The sequence below is a fragment of the Canis lupus genome, chromosome 18 (assembly GCF_003254725.2).
Source record: "Canis lupus dingo isolate Sandy chromosome 18, ASM325472v2, whole genome shotgun sequence".
NCBI classification, from domain to species: Eukaryota; Metazoa; Chordata; class Mammalia; order Carnivora; family Canidae; genus Canis; species Canis lupus.
The window spans coordinates 49,624,152-49,641,256 of NC_064260.1; the positions used below are offsets into that span (position 1 = coordinate 49,624,152).

Consider the following 17,105-nt stretch of genomic DNA (forward strand, 5'->3'; position numbering starts at 1 on the left):
GACATGCATTTACATCAACAAGCACATCTCCTCAGTCTACCTTGTAGGAAGCCTTGTAAGCATAAAGAGGTCCTTTAACAAAAGAATGCCCTATGTAGCCTTGTATTTTAAAAAATAATTTCTAGCTGTTCTATTTAATTCCAATTCATGCTACATCAGTTGAATGACATCCAAACCATGACTCCTACTATTCTAAAAATAAGTGGCTGTTTTGGGGCGGTAGCCCACATGGATAAATAAGCACATTCTTGGTCTGATTGGGGGATCTCATTCCTGGGAATTGTGCTGGTTTGGGTACCCCAAAGCCATTTATGAGACACCTTTCTTGAGTACAGAGCCTTCTATTCTTGGTGGTTTGATATTTTTGCAATGCTTTAATGCATTCTTGCTCTTCTCGCCCAATAAAAACTAACTAATGGTAACTTACTTGCTTAGCCATGCAGAAGGAACACCAGTCGCCCTGGCAACCCTTGGGCATGTAGTTAACAACAGTCTTTGTTGGGCAGCGTGCTGGATTTACCCATAGTTGCTTTTTACTCTCGCTGTTTTCTTGTGAGAAGTGGGAATTATTAGTTTGGTCATCCCAGCTTCCCTAGTGAATGACTGAAGGGTAGTTTGATAGGAAGAGGTTTTCAGGTAGGGTCTGAGGGGACCTATAAGTAATTGAGAAATTACTGTAAAACACTATCATACATAGGTCCAAAATACAAATGGAGAGAAAAATACAAAGGCAGCAGAAAGTCCGTGGTAAGGTTAGAAGCTCACCATGGAAGCAGCTTAAACTTGAGTCACCTGTAAACCTTTTGAAAATCTGATCACCTGTCATGTTGGTCCTCAGCTGGCTGTTCCCAGTAGGGTCATCACAGCCTTTCTGTATGCTTGTCCAGAGGAAGGTAGATCCCCTTCTGTCCCAAGAGTGTAACTCTAGTAGCATGCTTCTTCCTGCCGTAGTTTGATGTTGGTAGCAGGCGTTCCCCGGAGGAATGGGGCCAAGCAAGTTCTGCCTTGGAAATCTGCTGGTCCTCACGGAGTTGGAGGGAGAACTTTGTGTAGTGAAGTTCGTTGTTGAAAAACAATATATGGTTCTTAGGGTCTCTCTTGTTTGTTTGAAACCATTGTGAGGGGCAGCCCCTGTGGCGCAGCGGTTTAACACCGCCTGCAGCCCAGGGCGTGATCCTGGAGACCCAGGATCGAGTCCCACATCAGGCTCTCTGTGTGATGCCTGCTTCTCCCTCTGCCTGTGTCTCTGCCTCTCTCTCTTTCTGTCTCTATGAATAAATAAATAAAATCTTAAAAAAGAAAAAAAAAGAAACCATTGTGATAATAGAATGTGTCCGTTAGAGCTCATTAATAATGTATTTCTGTTCTATATTACTGGTCGAGTGTTATACTTCCTTTGAGTTAATGAGTAATGGATTTTAGAAAGCCATTTTAAATGATGTTAAGAATTTGTGAAAGAAAATCTTATTTTTCCTCATTTACTTCAAATCTTTTATGTGGTAAAATACTTGGGAAGATGACTCAGGAAAAGAAATTCTTTCTGTGGACAAGTACTGTGATAGATTGTGGACAGGCTCGGAGTGGAACCCCGGACCTTGCTGTGTGAAACACACAGATGCTCTGTAACTCGGAGGCAGCAGTTGGGAAGTTAAGGAAAGTAGTGTGGGGGTGCTCGCGTGCCAGCGGAGATGGAACGGGGTCTGTCCTGCACGTGCTGGTAGTATCTGAACATTTCGTAGCTGACAGGTGTGGGCACTGTTTTGTTGAGCACTCCTGTGTTACCACGGCTGATTTTCATCCTTTTTTTTTCTCCTTAATTTACAGCTCCTAACCGAAAATCTTCAGTTGGTGTGAAAAAGAACAGCAAGAGCAGAACATTAACAAGGCAATCTATGTCAAGAATTCCAGCTTCTTCCAACTCTACCTCATCTAAGCTAACTCATATAAATAATTCCAGGGTACCAAAGAAACTGAAAAAGCCTGCAAAGCCTTTACTTTCAAAGATAAAATTAAGAAATCATTGCAAACGGCTGGAGCAAAAGAGTGCTTCGAGAAAACTCGAGATGGGGAACTTAGTACTTAAAGAGCCCAAAGTAGTTCTGTATAAAAACTTACCCATTAAAAAAGACAAGGAGCCAGAGGGACCAGCTCAAGCCACAGCAGCTAGTGGGTGCTTAACTAGACACGCGGCGAGAGAGCACAGACAGAGCTCCGGCCGGGGCGCCCCGCCGCTCGGGGATGGCGTCCCCTGCACCTACACCACCAGGCGCTCGACCAGGACAAGGATGAACCCGAAGGAGCCTTCTGACATCAAGCTAGAACCAAATACGTTGGACGGCTATACAAGCAGCGTGACAGAACCTTGCCCGGACGGTGGCGAGCAGCCAACTCCCGTGGCACAGGAAGAAGACCCGGCTCATGGAACTGCACAAAAGGGGGAAGCAAAGTGTCCAAGGAGTGACAGTGGTTTGTCCAAGAAGAAATCGCGACAAGGAAAACTTGTGAAACAGGTGGCCAAGGCCGAGGAGGCCGCTGTAGGGCAGGAGTCCCCTGGGGAAGCCAGTGTGGCACCGGAGGTGCTGGGGCCCCACTGCGAGCCGGGGGAGCACAGCGCCTCGGAGGCCACACCGGGAAGCTACCCAGACTGGGCTCCCAGTCCATCACCCGGTGGCGGTTCAGTCGTGACGTCTGACAGCTTCAAAACAAAAGATGGCTTCAGAACTGCAAAAAGTAAAAAGAAGAGGCGGATCACAAGGTATGATGCCCAGTTGATCTTGGAGAATAACTCTGGGATTCCCAAATTGACTCTTCGTAGGCGTCACGATAGCAGCAGCAAGACAAACGACCAAGAGAATGATGGGATGAATTCTTCAAAAATAAGCATCAAGTTAAGTAAAGACCATGAAAATGATAATAATCTGTATGTAGCAAAGCTCAATAATGGGTTTAACTCAGGGTCAGGCAGCAGCTCCACAAAACTAAAGATCCAGCTGAAGCGGGATGAGGAAGGTCGGGGGCCGTACACAGAGGGGCTTCACGAGAACGGGGTGTGCTGCAGCGACCCTCTCTCGCTGCTGGAGTCCCGCATGGAAGTGGATGACTACAGCCAGTATGAGGAGGAGAGCACAGATGAGCCCTCCTCTTCGGAGGGCGACGAGGAGGACGAGGACTACGAGGAGGACTTCGAGGATGACTTTATTCCTCTTCCTCCGGCCAAGCGCTTGCGGCTGATCGTTGGGAAGGACTCCATAGATATTGACATTTCTTCCCGGAGGAGAGAAGACCAGTCTTTGAGGCTCAATGCATAAGCTCTTGGTCTCAGTTTGGTCTGGGAAACCTACTTAAATAAAAACAAATTCCAGTTATTCCTCACCCGAGACGTTCTAGCGGCCGCACTTCCCTTCTCTCTTTACTTAGCAGCGTCATACTGTAGAAAGTGTACAGCGCACTGACTCTCCCTAAGTCTGATTTGTGCAAATTTTTATTGTACTTTTTAAATAGCCTTCTTATGTGCAATTCTGAGTTAGAGGGAAAGCCCCATTGTAAAATAAAGGCTCAAGCAAAATTGTACAGTGATAAGCAACTTTCCACACAGGACGTTGAAAACAATAATGTGGCTACACAATTTTCTTTTCTTTTTTTTAAACTAAGAGCATCAACTGGCTCTTTAATATATGACTAAACAATAATTTAAAACAAATCATAGTAGCAGCATATTAAGGTTTTCTAGTATATGCTAATATCACCAGCAATGATCTTTGGCTTTTTGATTTATTTGCTAAATGTCTCCCCCTCGGAGTTTTGTCAGTTTCACACTGTTTGCTGGCCCAGGTGTACTATTTGTGGCCTTGCCTAAAAAGAGCAAACCATCAATTAGGAGTCGAATTGGTTACTTTAAAAAAAAAGAAAAAAAGTACAATTACACGCGTGACCGCTAACTTTTCAGTACATTATATGTACGAGGATAGCAGTGTGCAGGATGAGTTCCAATACAGCGTATTTATTGCTTGTCATGTAAATTAAAGACCTTGTATTTAACACTTTTCAATCCTTTTAGATAAAATTGTTCTTTGCAAGAATGATTGGTGCTTATTTTTTCAAAACTTTGCTGTGAACAATGTGATGACAACAAGCAACATTTATCTAATGAACTACAGCTCTCTTAATTTGGGTCTTCAAGGTTTCTGTTGCACTTGTAAAATGCTACAAGGAATATTAAAAACTCTATTCACTTTAACTTATAATAGTTTATGAAATAAAAACAGTCACAGCTTTTGTTCTGTGGTAACCTATAAAAATGTTTGTCTTTGAAATTCAGTGTAAAGAACTGAAAACAATGTATATGTTGTAAATATTTGTGTGTTGTGAGAAATTTTTGTCATAAGAAATTAAAAGAACTTACCAGGAAGGTTTTTAAGTTTAGAAATATTCATGCCAATAAAATAGGAAATTATAAAATATATAGTTTTAAGCACTGCATCAGTGGGAGTTCTTGGCTTATGTTTATGTATGAAACTATCAAAGATTTTTTGACTATATTATCAGTTAAATGAAAAGAGGAGTCAGATTTAATTTGTTTTTTTGAAGCACTTTGAAAAGAGAAATTAATTTTAAGTAACTTAATGAGCAAATTTTTGATTACTACTTTATGTTCAATACCAACCTTTCATTTGTCTGGATTATTTTACAAATCATTGGACAAAGAATTTGGGAATATAAATCTGTAGCAGGTGTTTGACACCAGTGGGTCTCTTTTTTTCTGGGAAATGTGTACATGTGCTTTCAGATATACAGTGTTCCTGAGTAAAATCAATTTAGGGGATTCGTGTAGTGTCTATAGAAAAGTTAGCCCATGTCTTAAAATATTACAAGGAATCTGCCTGTAATGAAAAGTCCAGTGGAGAAAACCTCAATGCTTACTGTTATTTCTAGGTGATTCCTCCCGGTTTCCAGGTTCCGGGGACACTCTTTAGATTGAGGCCCACAAAACGGTTGCTGTTAGGTTCCACGTAGAAATGAGTAACATTCATAAAAGTGTTTGCCATGTAGAATTTTGTTTCTCCTCACGTCCTTTAGGGAGGTCTCTTGTGGTCCAAGTCGCCCCGTTACTGTCTGTCCCACGCAGGGCAGCCCCTCAGGTAGTGGCGTGGAGGCGGGCGCAGACCCCCCGGCCCAGGGCACCCCCACCCGGCTCCGCCGGCGCCCCCCAGGGTCTGTCCCCAGGCCCTCGAGACCGCGCGGCCAAGGAAGGTCTGGAAAGCGCCAGAGAGCGGTGGCCCCCCTCCAGCCTCGTCTTAGTGTGGTGTTCTCGGCAGAGGTGCAGAGCCCGCGTCTCAGGCCGCCTCCCGGGATGCCAGCAACAGCCATTTCAGGAATTCCCATGGAAAGGAAAAAGTCACAAAATACCACATTTCCCACGTTTCTCCATTTCTCAGCTGAAGTTTAGTAACTTATTTATGTTCGTTTTAACTGTATCGCGGCCTCGTCTTTTGGAGGCCGACACTCCCGTGGGCCCGAGCGGCGGCCCCCCCTCGGGAGTTCGGGGTGCACAAGCGCTGCAGGGAAACCGGGTAGGGCCCCCGGAGCTGCGTAGACTGCACCGCGTGGAGTGGCAACATCCACACGCGGGCGACCGCTCAGAAGAGGTTGTGTCCAATACAACTTTGAGCTTGAGCTTATGCAATGATTCGTAAAGATTTTGGCATTGTACGAATTAGGAAATGATCATAAAAGTACATGTAAAGTATTCAATTTTCAATCATTTTTCAAATTACTGTCTTAAATTGTTTTGCCGAGTTGTAATACTTTTGAGATACAATGTATTCCTTGTACTGAAAGAATGAAAAAAAGGACTTTTTCAGCATTTGAGGTAAGTTCTTTAACGTTTCATTAAAAACATTTTTTACAAATATTTTGTACATGCACTTGCAGTATTGAGGTTAATCATTTTAATAAATTCGGAAATTAAAACAATTTGGCCAGTGTTCGCTGTATCTGCAAAGAAGCGATCAGAGGGGTGACTTTCTCCACGAGGTTTTCATTTCAAGATGAATTTGTAAGGTCAAAGGTTTGGGAGCTGTCCAGTTACCTGCAAGTGTGGAGTTGCCTGCACCCCAGCCTCTGGCCTCCGTTTGCTTCCGGGGCCACTCCGTTTAGAAACCAGAGGAAAGGGCAGCCTTGGTGGCTCAGCAGTTTAGCGTCGCCTTCAGCCCAGGGCGTGATCCTAGAGACCCGGGATCGGGATCGGATCCCACATCGGGCTCCCTGCGTGGAGCCTGCTTCTCCCTCTGCCTGTGTCTCTGCACCGCCCCCTCATAAATAAATAAAATCTTTAAAAAAAAAGGGAAAGCACTCCTCGTGCCCTGGGGAGGCTCCTCTCAAACCTCACTGCCCTCCAGCCCCACACTTGTGCAACTCCTGAGTACTCAGTTTCTTCCCTCGCTTGATGGAACAAAACTGGCCTATCTAGAGGCTGGCATGACTCCTCTGTCCTGGTTACTGTAGCGAGGCCCAGTTGAGGGAAGAAGTAGGCCTGGCCTCGGGTCGGGGTCAAGGAGCTGCCCTGGCACCCCCCTAGACCGCCTCTCCGCAATGCCCGACGTCACTGGAAGCTTGTGTGAGCCCGTCCTGTCCCGGCGAGGCAGGCAGGGCAGGTGGCGCAGGCTGGGCTGGCAGCACCAGCTGGATGCCCAGTGCCTGGAAAGGCTGCAGAGCTGGCGCACCCCTAGGTGCTCAAGCCTGGTGTCTGGGCTCAGGCCATTTCCCTGAAACAAGTTCTCCCGTCCGCGACCCAGTGGCAGCTAGCCCTGGTGTGACTCCGTTCCTCGAGCGCCAGCTCCGGCACGGGCAGGCACCCGGTGCTTGCTGGGAGCCGCCGGCCCTAGTGTAGCCCCGGGGTCTGGTGAGCGCTACCCAGGCAGGAGGGGACGGGAAGCCTCTGCAGCTTCTCCCTCCCCGGGTCCTAAGCGCCTGGGCACTGCTGGCATTCGCTAGTGGTGAGGCCCAGAGGCAAAGCGAGGCTTCTGATTTGTCAGGAGGAGGCCCTCCCACCAGGGCTGCCTCCACCCCCTCTCTCTGCACCTCTGCCGCTCCCACCTCCTAGGGCCTGAAGTTTGTGTTTGTGGAAACCTTTGGAAAGCTTCTAACACGGAGGACTAAAGACGGCCTACAGCCTCCCGTGATGACTTGGGTAATGTTCTTTAAAAGAAAAGCCTGTTGCCAGATCCTGTTTTCTCCTTGTCAAATTTGTGAGTTTTTCTGCTAAATTCAGTAGATCGTGCTTCCACGTTTTGCAGAAAGTCTGCTCCTCTGTGGGGACATTCACACACCAGAGGGCTGGCAGATGGGTGGCCGTCTGAGACCCTGAGTGACAGGGGTGCGGCTGCATTTCTTTAATATTTGTTGAACACCTGTTATGTATTAGTGCTGGGGTGGGGAGGCAAGAGGTGAGAGACCTTGGGGTGGGTGTAATTAAAGCCGTGGAAGCAGGTGAGGACCTAGGGGAGAAGGGGGCAGACAGCCCCTGGCCACCCCTACCCCCGACCTGGGAGAGGGCAACTAGCCAGACATGCCACCTCCAGGAGGAGCAGGCCAGTGGGGAGAGAAGAAAGCTGGTGAGGGGGAGGGAAGGATGGCAGCTGGAAGGGGAGGTGGGGTTAAGGAAGTAATTCCTATTGGGTTGTTTGTTTTTTTTTTAAGATTGATTTTATTGGGGCAGCCCCAGTGGCACAGCGGTTTAGCGCCGCCTGCAGCCCAGGGTGTGATCCTGGAGATCTGGGATCGAGTCCCACGTCGAGCTCCCTGCATGGAGCCTGCTACTCCCTCTGCCTGTGTCTCTGCCTCTCTCTCTCTCTGTGTCTCTCATGAATAAATAAATAAAATTTAAAAAAAAGATTGATTTTATTTATTTGAGAAAGAGAGGATGAGCACAACCAGAGGTGAGGGGCAGAGGGAGAGAAGCAGGCTCCCTACTAAGCAGGGATGTGGGACTTGATCCCAGGACACCAGGATCATCAAAGGCAGGTGCTTAACCAACTCACCCACCAAGACACCCCTGGAGGTGATTCGTATTGTTAATGAAGGACAAACACAAGAAGCTTCCACAGGGAATGAGTTCCCAAAAGGGAAGGTGGGGAAGTTATTCAGAATCTGGAGGAGGGCTGGTCTTAGGTTGGGCCTATCTTCCTAAGTAACAAGAAGGAAAGAGATGGAGCCAGTGCCAGCATGAAAGTTTCCATTTTGTTTGTAAATAGGAGGCAAGATCACCTGAGAGTGAGGAGGAGGAGGTGAGAACCCCCAAAGCTTAAGGAGCATGAAGGAGATTTAGAATCAAGAAAGGAAAAGCAAGCCACCAAGCCACCCATAGAAACCCAGCATAACTCGTTACAGAAATCTTGACCAGTCACCTTCTAGGTACCAGTGGGTGTTGGAGGCACCCAGTGGAGCCAAGGCCACTGGCCTCACTTCTCAGCCTAGGTGTTAGGCTCTCAGCCAGGTGGGGGGTGGTGGAAGTCCGCAGGTTATAGGGCTCAGGTGGGCAGGAGAGGGCTTGAATGAAGAGCCCTGGAGAGAGCGCAGGTTAGGGAAGGGGAGTCCACGGTAGAAGTGGGCCCCTGGCCGGTAGAGCCGCCCAAGGCCTGGAGGCACTCCTGCCGTCAGAGAGCAGTCCAGCAGTAGTCAGACAAGCACGTGGGTGGACAGGAGGTCAAGGTCGGAGCGGGGCTCTTGGAACTTTGGAAGGGCTGCATTTAAGTGATGACAAGCTCCCTGATGGGGCCCAAGGGGAGAGCGTCCTGGTTCTGGGAGATGAAGACGCTGGGTAGAACTGAGCTCACTCAAGATGACAGCAGACAGCCTTCACTGAGAGTCCTGGGAACCAAGCAAACCTGGCCAGAAACATTAGCCTGTGGGGGATTAACACGGGGAGGTACCCTACTCAGGTCTGGGCGGCTTGCTGAGCCTCCTGGGGAGGTGAGCAAATGCTCAAAAGTGACGTTTCAGTGAATGAGTCAGCTTGCTCGAGGCCACGCAGGCGCAGGTCCTGCAAGCAGCAGAGCCACACGTCAGTCCCAGATCCAGCTCCAAGGTCCTGGGGTGCATTTGGAGCTATGCCTGGACTGTCACAGAGCCAAGGTCACTGGGGCCAGCCCAAGTCACAAGGCCCCACCTTCACCAGCTTAATTCTGGAAAGCTCCATGGATGACAAATGGCAATCACTGTTTCTTACCTCCTGTCCGTGCAGTTAGGTGGGGACAGGAGAACTTTGTCCAGGGGTTATCATGCAGATAAGCATGGTGACCTGCCCCCATTAGTCAAATAGACACAGGGGGCTTGAAAAGTGTACAGGGTGCCTCATGAGTTTTCTGAACCCCGAGAGCCGTGACTTGTCTTTATCTGAAAGAGTGTGTCCAACAAGAGGAGGCCTCAAGACGGCGGAGAAAGGGCAGCCCGGGTGGCTCAGCGGTTTAGTGCCGCCTTCAGCGCAGGGCGTGATCCTGGAAAACCCCAGATCGAGTCCCATGTGGGGCTCCCTGCATGGAGCCTGCTTCTCCGTCTGCCTGTGTCTCTGCCTCTCTCTGTATGTGCGTCTAATAAATAAATAAAATCGTTTAAAAAAAAAAAGACGACAGAGAAAGAGTTTTTCTTCCAGCCTGGCAAGTTGCTGGACTCCATCTCGACAGTGACTCCACACAAAAGTCACCCAGGCACACAGGAGGGACCCTATGCATTACCCCCTAAAGCAGCACCAGGTCCCCTCAGTTGGGTGCACACTTTGGAAGCTACAGACACAAGGCTGGGGAGTTAGTACACTCTTGCATAGCTGACTCCCCGGCAGCATGTCGGGTGTCCTTACACCTCCTGGGTGGGGTGAGGAGTCGGATGCTGATGGGAAGTGGCTGTTAACCTCTGGCAGGTTGAGAAAACCCTGCCTAGGGTCAGTCTCCTGCAAACCAAACAGAAGGACATTTCTTTCCTCTTCTTGCCAGTAAAACTACATTTTTTTCTTTTTTCTTTTTTTTTTTTTTAAGATTTATTTGTTTATTCATGAGAGACAGAGAGAGGCAGAGACACAGGCAGAGGGAGAAGCAGGCTTCCTGAAGGGAGCTGGATGTGGGACTTGATCCCAGAACCCTGGGATCAGGACCTGAACCAAAGGCAGACGCTCAACTGCTGAGCACCCAGGCGCCCCTAAAACCACATTTTTCTTCTTGGGTCAGAAGGGAGAACCAAGGACAGCCTGAGCAGCCTCCGAGTGGACCCAGAAACGGCCAGAGCGGCTCTGGGAATCGCTCAGCCCCGGGCACGGCTGGCAGAGGTGCTGTGGGTCTCACTGCCCTCCCTTAGCTCTGCGGGGACGGACAGACACAGGTCCTCTGTGGTCTCCAGTTTCTCACCTGTCAAGCAGAGGTACCACTGGCACTGACTTCAGAGTCATTGAGGAGTGAGAGCCGTGAGCCCCCACTTGGGGCCTGGTCCCCAAGTCAACAGTGAGCATAGGCTGGCCTCTGTGCGCTCATGGGCCTCCTCTGGGCCTCTGACCTTCGTCCTCTCCCGTTAACACCTGCTCAAACAACTGGAAGGCATTATGCTGAGTGAAGTAAGTCAATCAGAGAAGGACAAACATTATATGGTCTCATTCATTTGGGGAATATAAAAATTAGTGAAAGGGAATAAAGGGAAAGGAGAGAAAATGAGGGAAAATATCAGTGAGGGTGACAAAACATGAGAGACTCCTAACTGGGAAACGAACAAGGGGTAGTGGAAGGGGAGGTGGGCAGGGGGTGGGGGTGACTGGGTGATGGGCACTGAGGGGGGCACTTGGCGGGATGAGTACTGGGTGTTATGCTATATGTTGGCAAATTGAACTCCAATAAAAATTAAAAAAACACACACCTGCTCAAACAGCCTTCAATCACAGCCTTTTCCTTTTTTTTTTTTTTTTTAAAGATTTGATTTATTTATTCACGAGAGACATACAGAGAGAGAGGCAGAGACACAGGCAGAGGGAGAAGCAGGCTCCATGCAAGGAGCCTGATGCAGGACTCGATCCCGGGATCCCAGGACCATGCCCTCGGCTGAGGGCAGGCGTTAAACTGCTGAGCCATCCAGGGATCCCCGTCACAGCCTTTTCCATCCTGATTTCAAATCGCTGGGCCACTGGAACTGGTCTCCACTGGAGATGGACCCACAACAATTCCAGTTCTTTCTTCCTCAAGCCGAAGCTGACAGAGGTCAGCCAAGCCCTCCTTCCACAGGGGTCTTTCTGGATTTATCTGCTCCCTTGACAACCTTCTCACCTTGAGCACCAAATAGGTGCAGAGCACTCAAAAGGCACGGGGGGGCCTCCCCTCCCCACCCCCACTACCCCGGCTCTTTCCCTCACAAGTAGCAGGTACACAGATTGGCAGGGAGCGGGATTCGTGCCTCGATGAAGTATGTGGGAAGCACTGAGGGAGTACCGAGGAGGTGTCACTTCTGCTGGAGAATCGAGGCAGGTTTCAAAGAGGAGGTGAGATTAAGAAGGCTCCAGAGGAGTTCGTATGAATAGGAGTTCATAAGCCCAAGGGGCAGAGAGGCAGCAGAGCCTGGTGAGAAGAATGGTGAGAAGTTCAGGGTGGCCAATCCAGAGGATTAATGGGGATGGGCAGGCCCAGGTGGTCTGGGGAGATTGGGTGCGAATGGTGGGGAGACAGGGGCTCACTGGGGTTAGGAACAGGGGTTCTTGTCCAGTGCCCTCAGGGCAAGTTCAGTCCACACCACCTCCTAATTTGGCAGCCTTGGCTTCCTGTTCCGTAAAATGGAAATGATCGTTGTGCCCAACTGGCTGGGGATTAAATGGAACAGCAAAAGGATGCCTGGGCACCAGTGTGGCCACAGACATTGGATAGCAGCTACTGGTCACTTTTGATTCCTGGAATCTAATTCCAGAGGCTATTCTGTTTCTCCTGCTTCCCCCAGTCAGCCCCACTTGGGCTCCCCACCCCTCCTCCTGGCCCCAGCTGTGGCCCAGCCATCCCAGGAGGCCAGAGAGGAGGGCCAGGCTCCTCACAGGACAGAGGGGGCGATGGAACCCCCAGTAGCACGGACAGCCTAAGCCCCCTTGCTGGCTGTGGCGGGCATCCTGCCTGGAGCCCAACACAGGCGGTGACCCGTTTGGGCCTCAGCGCCTCTTCTTAGCAACAACCTCCGAGCTGGAAGAGCCAAGCCAGAGGAGGAAGCAGCGAGTGCATAGGCCGAAGTGAGAGAGAAGAGAGCTGAGGTGGAGGCCCAAGTCAGCCACTAGCAGGGGCATCCACGGAAGCCACGAGAACAGAAGCGAGGAAGGCCAGAGGCCGGGGGCGCCGGTGCAGGTCGTTGGACGGCAACCCTACTGTCTGGAATTCATCCGGTGGATCTAGAACATCCATCACCATCTGATCACAGCCACTGCCTCTGAAAGGCCCACCTTGCTCGTAGCTAAGCAGTCCCCTTTGGTCCTTTGCCCTGGACAGTGACATTCCCTAGTTCTGTTCTCAGGTGTGGCTGGATGTAGTCCACACACAACATCGTCTTTTCTACGGTCTTGGCTAAAGGAAAAATAAATAAATAAATAAAGCAGATTCTTGACCTTATTACTGTATGCCCTGCAGTGTTTTGTGTGTGTGTGTGTGTGTGTGTGTTTTAAAGATTTTATTTATTTATTCATGAGAGACATGGACAGAGAGAGGCAGAGACAGGGCAGGGGCAGAAGCAGGCTCCACGCAGGGAGCCCGACGTGGGACTCAATCCCGGGTTTCCGGGATCATGCCCTGAGCCAAAGGCAGATGCTCAAGCGCTGAGCCAGCCAGGCGTCCCTAGAGTAGAGTTTTCCTGCATATGCTTTTAGTACAAGAAAAGCACAGATGGAAGCACTATTTTTTGTCTTTGGAGAGGATCCTGAAAGTCAGTTCAACTTAAAGAGCAACATTGTTGACTCTTAAAACTGGGGCAGTTCTGCTGGCAGATCTTTTAACAGAGGCCTCAGTGATAGTCACTTAGATTTGCTTACGATTTCAAAAAATAAAATAAATCCAATTAAATCAGCCCAGCAGCTGCGGCAGGGGGTAGCTACCATTGACCTGTGACAACGTGTTTGTGTTTGTTTAGCTGGAGCCACTCACCAAAGAGGTTAATGTTCAACACCCTCCAGCCCCTGGAGCTATGGCAGGGAGCCAGGCTGGTGAGACACGCTGGCCAGCACTGAGGCCACTGCTCAACTGCCCTTCCTGCCTGCCCCTCCCCGACAGTGACATGCGTGTGTTCTTGCCCTGGAGAGTATCAGGTGAAGCCTCCAAGGTCTCTCTCGGATCTTTGGGAACAGTGAACATAGGCAGGCAGGGAGCCTCATTGTGGTTCCCGGGAGGGAAGAGGAGCCTCAGGCTCAGAGTGGGACAGTGCCACCGATGTCATGAAGTCCCCAGGACTCTGCCACACTGGGCCAGTTCCTCAGAACCCCTGGGAGGCCCTGGTGGGTGGTGGCTTCAAGTATGGAGGGTGAGGCTGGTAAGCAGCCCTAGGGCTCGCTTGGGTTAGGGAGTCTTTGCTGTTCCCTCCTCCTGGACCTTCTCTCTGTCCCACCCTTACTTGAGCAGCAATTTCTCAGCCCTTGGACCCCTGGCAGATGTCACTTCCTGAACCCTCCCAGATGTCCCACTCTCACTCTGATCATCTCTGCTCAGCTCTGATCCCTCTAACCCCATGGGGTCTTTGGGGCCTGACAGTGTCAACCCAGGAAGGCTAGGGCAAGCCACAGGCTGATGGGGAAGGGGCTTCCTCCCTGGAGAAAGAAATCCCAGAAGCATTCCACCTCTCGTCCCCTTTGGCCAGCAGAGCAGGATTCAGGTGCCCCAGAAAAGCCCAAGCTTCAGGTTGCCACCAGCCTCGGGGGTGCCTGGGACACACTCTCCTCCCCCTCAGTGAAGAGGCCATGCCAGGCAAAACGGCTATGCCCAACCTGTGCCCCACGCCCTCTTCATCCTGCCTGGTGACTCCCAGCGGAGGAAGGACTGGAAGTAGGTAGCAGAGCACTTGCTCCATGTTGGACCTGGGAATGTGGCCTAAGGGCTGGGATGGAAAGGGCTGGTGGCCAAGGGACATGTGGTTGAGGGCACCTGCCACTGTCATAGCCTCCATGCCAGGCGAGTGCGGTGGACCCACCAGGAGGGAGCACACTGTCCTCTGGCTGGCCCCCTGGCCCACCTGCCTTCACAGAAACTGCTGCTTCTGGGGGTTCCTACGCAGCCACAAGGGTCAGGCCCATCTGTCCAGCCAGGAAACATGGAGATGGAAACAGGCCCTGTGAAGGGCCCAGGGTGTGCGCTGGGCGGGGGCAGAGCAAGCACGACACCAAGTAGGTCCTCTAGGCTGACCACCCCCCGTGGCCAAGAAGGGAAAGCAGGTTGTGACACGGACCACAGTGGCGGCTTGAGAGTTAACAGGGCACCTCGAGAAGGAATAAGAGGGGGGCGGGGGGAGTTTGCAAGGTGCCCAGTTGGAGGCGAGGGGCCCTGGGGGCAGCCCCACCCCCACCTGCCAGCCTACCTGCCCCGGTCAGGCTTGAGCTCACTGCCACCCCATGCCCCATGGATAGTGGGCCCCAGAGCACGCAGTGGGATGGCCCGGCTGGCCTCTGGTCCTTGGTCAGAGGTGGCAGATGTGGGCCGTGCTGGGGGTGAGCCACCCCCGTGCGAGGCAGCCTTCTGGGCACTGGGTCCGATGAACAGACTGCCGAGGGGGGTGGCAGCTCGTTACTGGCCATGTGGTTACAACCCAGCGCCACCGTTGAGAGGGTTGAGGTGGGCTGAGCTTAGACACCAGCCACAGAGAGCTGCAGAGGGCTGGACTCTTTCTCTCCCAGCTTTGGCCACCCCTGGACGGAGGCACCAGAGGGCCCGGCTCCTGCTGCCCTGGCTCCCTGGGGCTGTCTGCCCGGCCACTCAGTGGTCCCATACATCCGCTCATCTCCTCACTCATTCACTCATGGGGTGTTTGCTAAGCACCTGCTCTGTGCCATGATCTACACTGGGCACACACTGGCCACCAGGGAATCCCTGCCTCCTGCCCCTGAGTGGTCCATCGTCTGACAGGGAGACACTCACACTTCAGTTGGGGGACTCTGAGGAGGGCAGCCCAGGAGACATGGATGAAGCCTCCTGGAAGTGTGGCAGGCATAGCAGGGAAGGCTTCTTGGAGGAAGTGACAGTGGAACTTTGTTTTGGTTGTGGAGGTGAAGAAGGGCCTTGTCTGTCCCAGCAAGCCAGGCTTGGTGATGGATCGGGAGCCTGGAGGTCAGGCCACGGGCCAGCCTGGTCATTGACTTGCTCTGTGACCCAGGTCAGTCACTGCCCTTCTCTGAGCTTCTGTCAACAGTTGGCTTTGGCCCCTGCCTTGTAAAGCACGCAAGCTGGCAGGGCCCCCAGTGAGATGAGGCCACAAGCCTGGACCACAGGCCACTCATTGCTCTACTTGGGCAGCCTTAGGAGAGAGTGGAGGCAGACTGGCGGCCCCCCTCCCTCCATCCTGCCGCTTGGGCCTGGGGACCCTGACCCATACCAACTTCCTTTAAGGCCTGAGGCACTGAGAGAGACGAAGAGGAGCCGGGTCCTCTTACTCCAGGGTTTGGACCCACACCCTGCCACCTCCTGACTGTGTGGTCCATGGCAAATCACACCACCTCCTCGAGCTCGCTTTTCTCATCTGCTAAATTGGGGGGGCGGGGGGGGGATGATAGGATGATAATTATAACAACTAATTGTCAGTTCTCCTGTAAGTGTAGGCACTGGGCTTAGATTTTCCATGCATTATCTTGACTTTCCCCCCAAGACTGAAAGGTAGACCTCGCCATTCTATTCTAAATAAGGACTCAGAGGAAGATGAGACTAAGACTCATCTCAAAACCACAGACCCTTGGTGCCTGGATGGCTCAGTTGGTTAAGCACACGACTTCAACTCAGGTCAGGATCCCAGGGTCCTGGGATCAAGCCCCACATTGGGAATCCACACTTAGTGGGGAGTCTGGTTTTGCCTCTGCTCATGCTCATGCTCTCTCTCCTCTCTCAAATAAATAAATAAAATCTAAAAACAAACAAACAAACAAAAACAAAAACCTCCAAAACAGCAGAACTGGCTTAGAACTCCAATTTTTCTGTTCAAAGACCAGAGACCCCAGCTACTTCCTTTAGTAACTTTCTTACCAGGTCCTGTCTCAAGCCAGGCTCAGCCAGACACACAGAAAGGCATGGAAGCCAGGCCCTGGGGCTTACCCTGGAGGAGTCAGGAGAACCAGGGGCCCGGCAGTCCTCCTGCCCCAGGGTGTTTGGAAACCAGGACACATAGGAGTTGTAGGACCTTGCACCATGAGGGAATGAGCCACCCCACTGGGGAAACCACCCCCCCGCCCCGCCCGGCCCCAGAAATCACTGGCCAAATGTCGTATCTGGTGAAGCATATGCTACCACCATCACTTCCCTCCAGCCTCCCAGACCTCATGCAGAAACTATCCTGAACTTTGTTGCAGGGTACACTGAGGAATTCTTGGGCTTCTTGGGCTTCTGGGCCCTGCATTCAGGGCAGTCATAGTCTGGGGACAAGGGGCTAGAAAGAGGTCACTGGCCCATGAAGTCTGCATAGCCCTAGTACAGTGGCACCCCCAGTGTGGCATAGCATGCCACCCATTGTGTACTCCTGAGCCCATTGCCAAACCTCCCTGTGCCTGTCTCCTTGCCACTGGCCCCATAGGCTGTGTGATGATACTGTGCAATAATTGGTGTGAAAAGTTTTGCATGGGGCCTGGTACCTAGGGAGCACTCAATGCACAAACTGTTGGAATCATATGACATTTCTTTGGGTAGGAGCCACTGGCCTACATGGGACATGGCTTCTGCCATGTGGAATTCCGATGGTTGGAACCTCAGAGCCCTGTCTCCGACTCCCCAGTCTCTAGGCTCAGGCCTTTGCGTTTCTCCACAAAGAACCACGGGCTGCTGGGAGCTCTTTCTGGTGAATGTGGCTGCAGGACTGTGGGGCAGCTTCTCTTTCTTTCCAAACCAGGTTTTCTCCCCTTCCTGGGGGTCTGGGAAGGGACCTTC

General features: G+C 51.3%; 1 protein-coding gene and 1 long non-coding RNA gene across 8 annotated transcripts in view; both read left to right on the forward strand.

Moving 5' to 3' along the window:
• The window catches only part of KMT5B (lysine methyltransferase 5B), a 55,785-nt gene extending 49,812 nt beyond the window's left edge, over positions 1-5,973 (forward strand). For all 7 annotated transcript variants that reach the window (XM_049096831.1, XM_035701571.2, XM_025446541.3 and 4 more), the window contains one exon: positions 1,825-5,973. In XM_049096831.1, coding sequence (XP_048952788.1) covers positions 1,825-3,308 — 1,484 coding nt within the window. In that variant the 3' untranslated portion in view covers positions 3,309-5,973. The remainder of the gene's footprint in view (positions 1-1,824) is intronic.
• Positions 5,974-6,732: 759 nt separating this feature from the next.
• On the forward strand, positions 6,733-12,611 carry LOC125752977 (uncharacterized). Its single transcript, XR_007403705.1, has 2 exons — positions 6,733-7,189; positions 10,948-12,611. It is a non-coding gene; the product is annotated as an uncharacterized LOC125752977 (long non-coding RNA).
• The last annotated feature ends 4,494 nt before the right edge of the window (positions 12,612-17,105 follow it).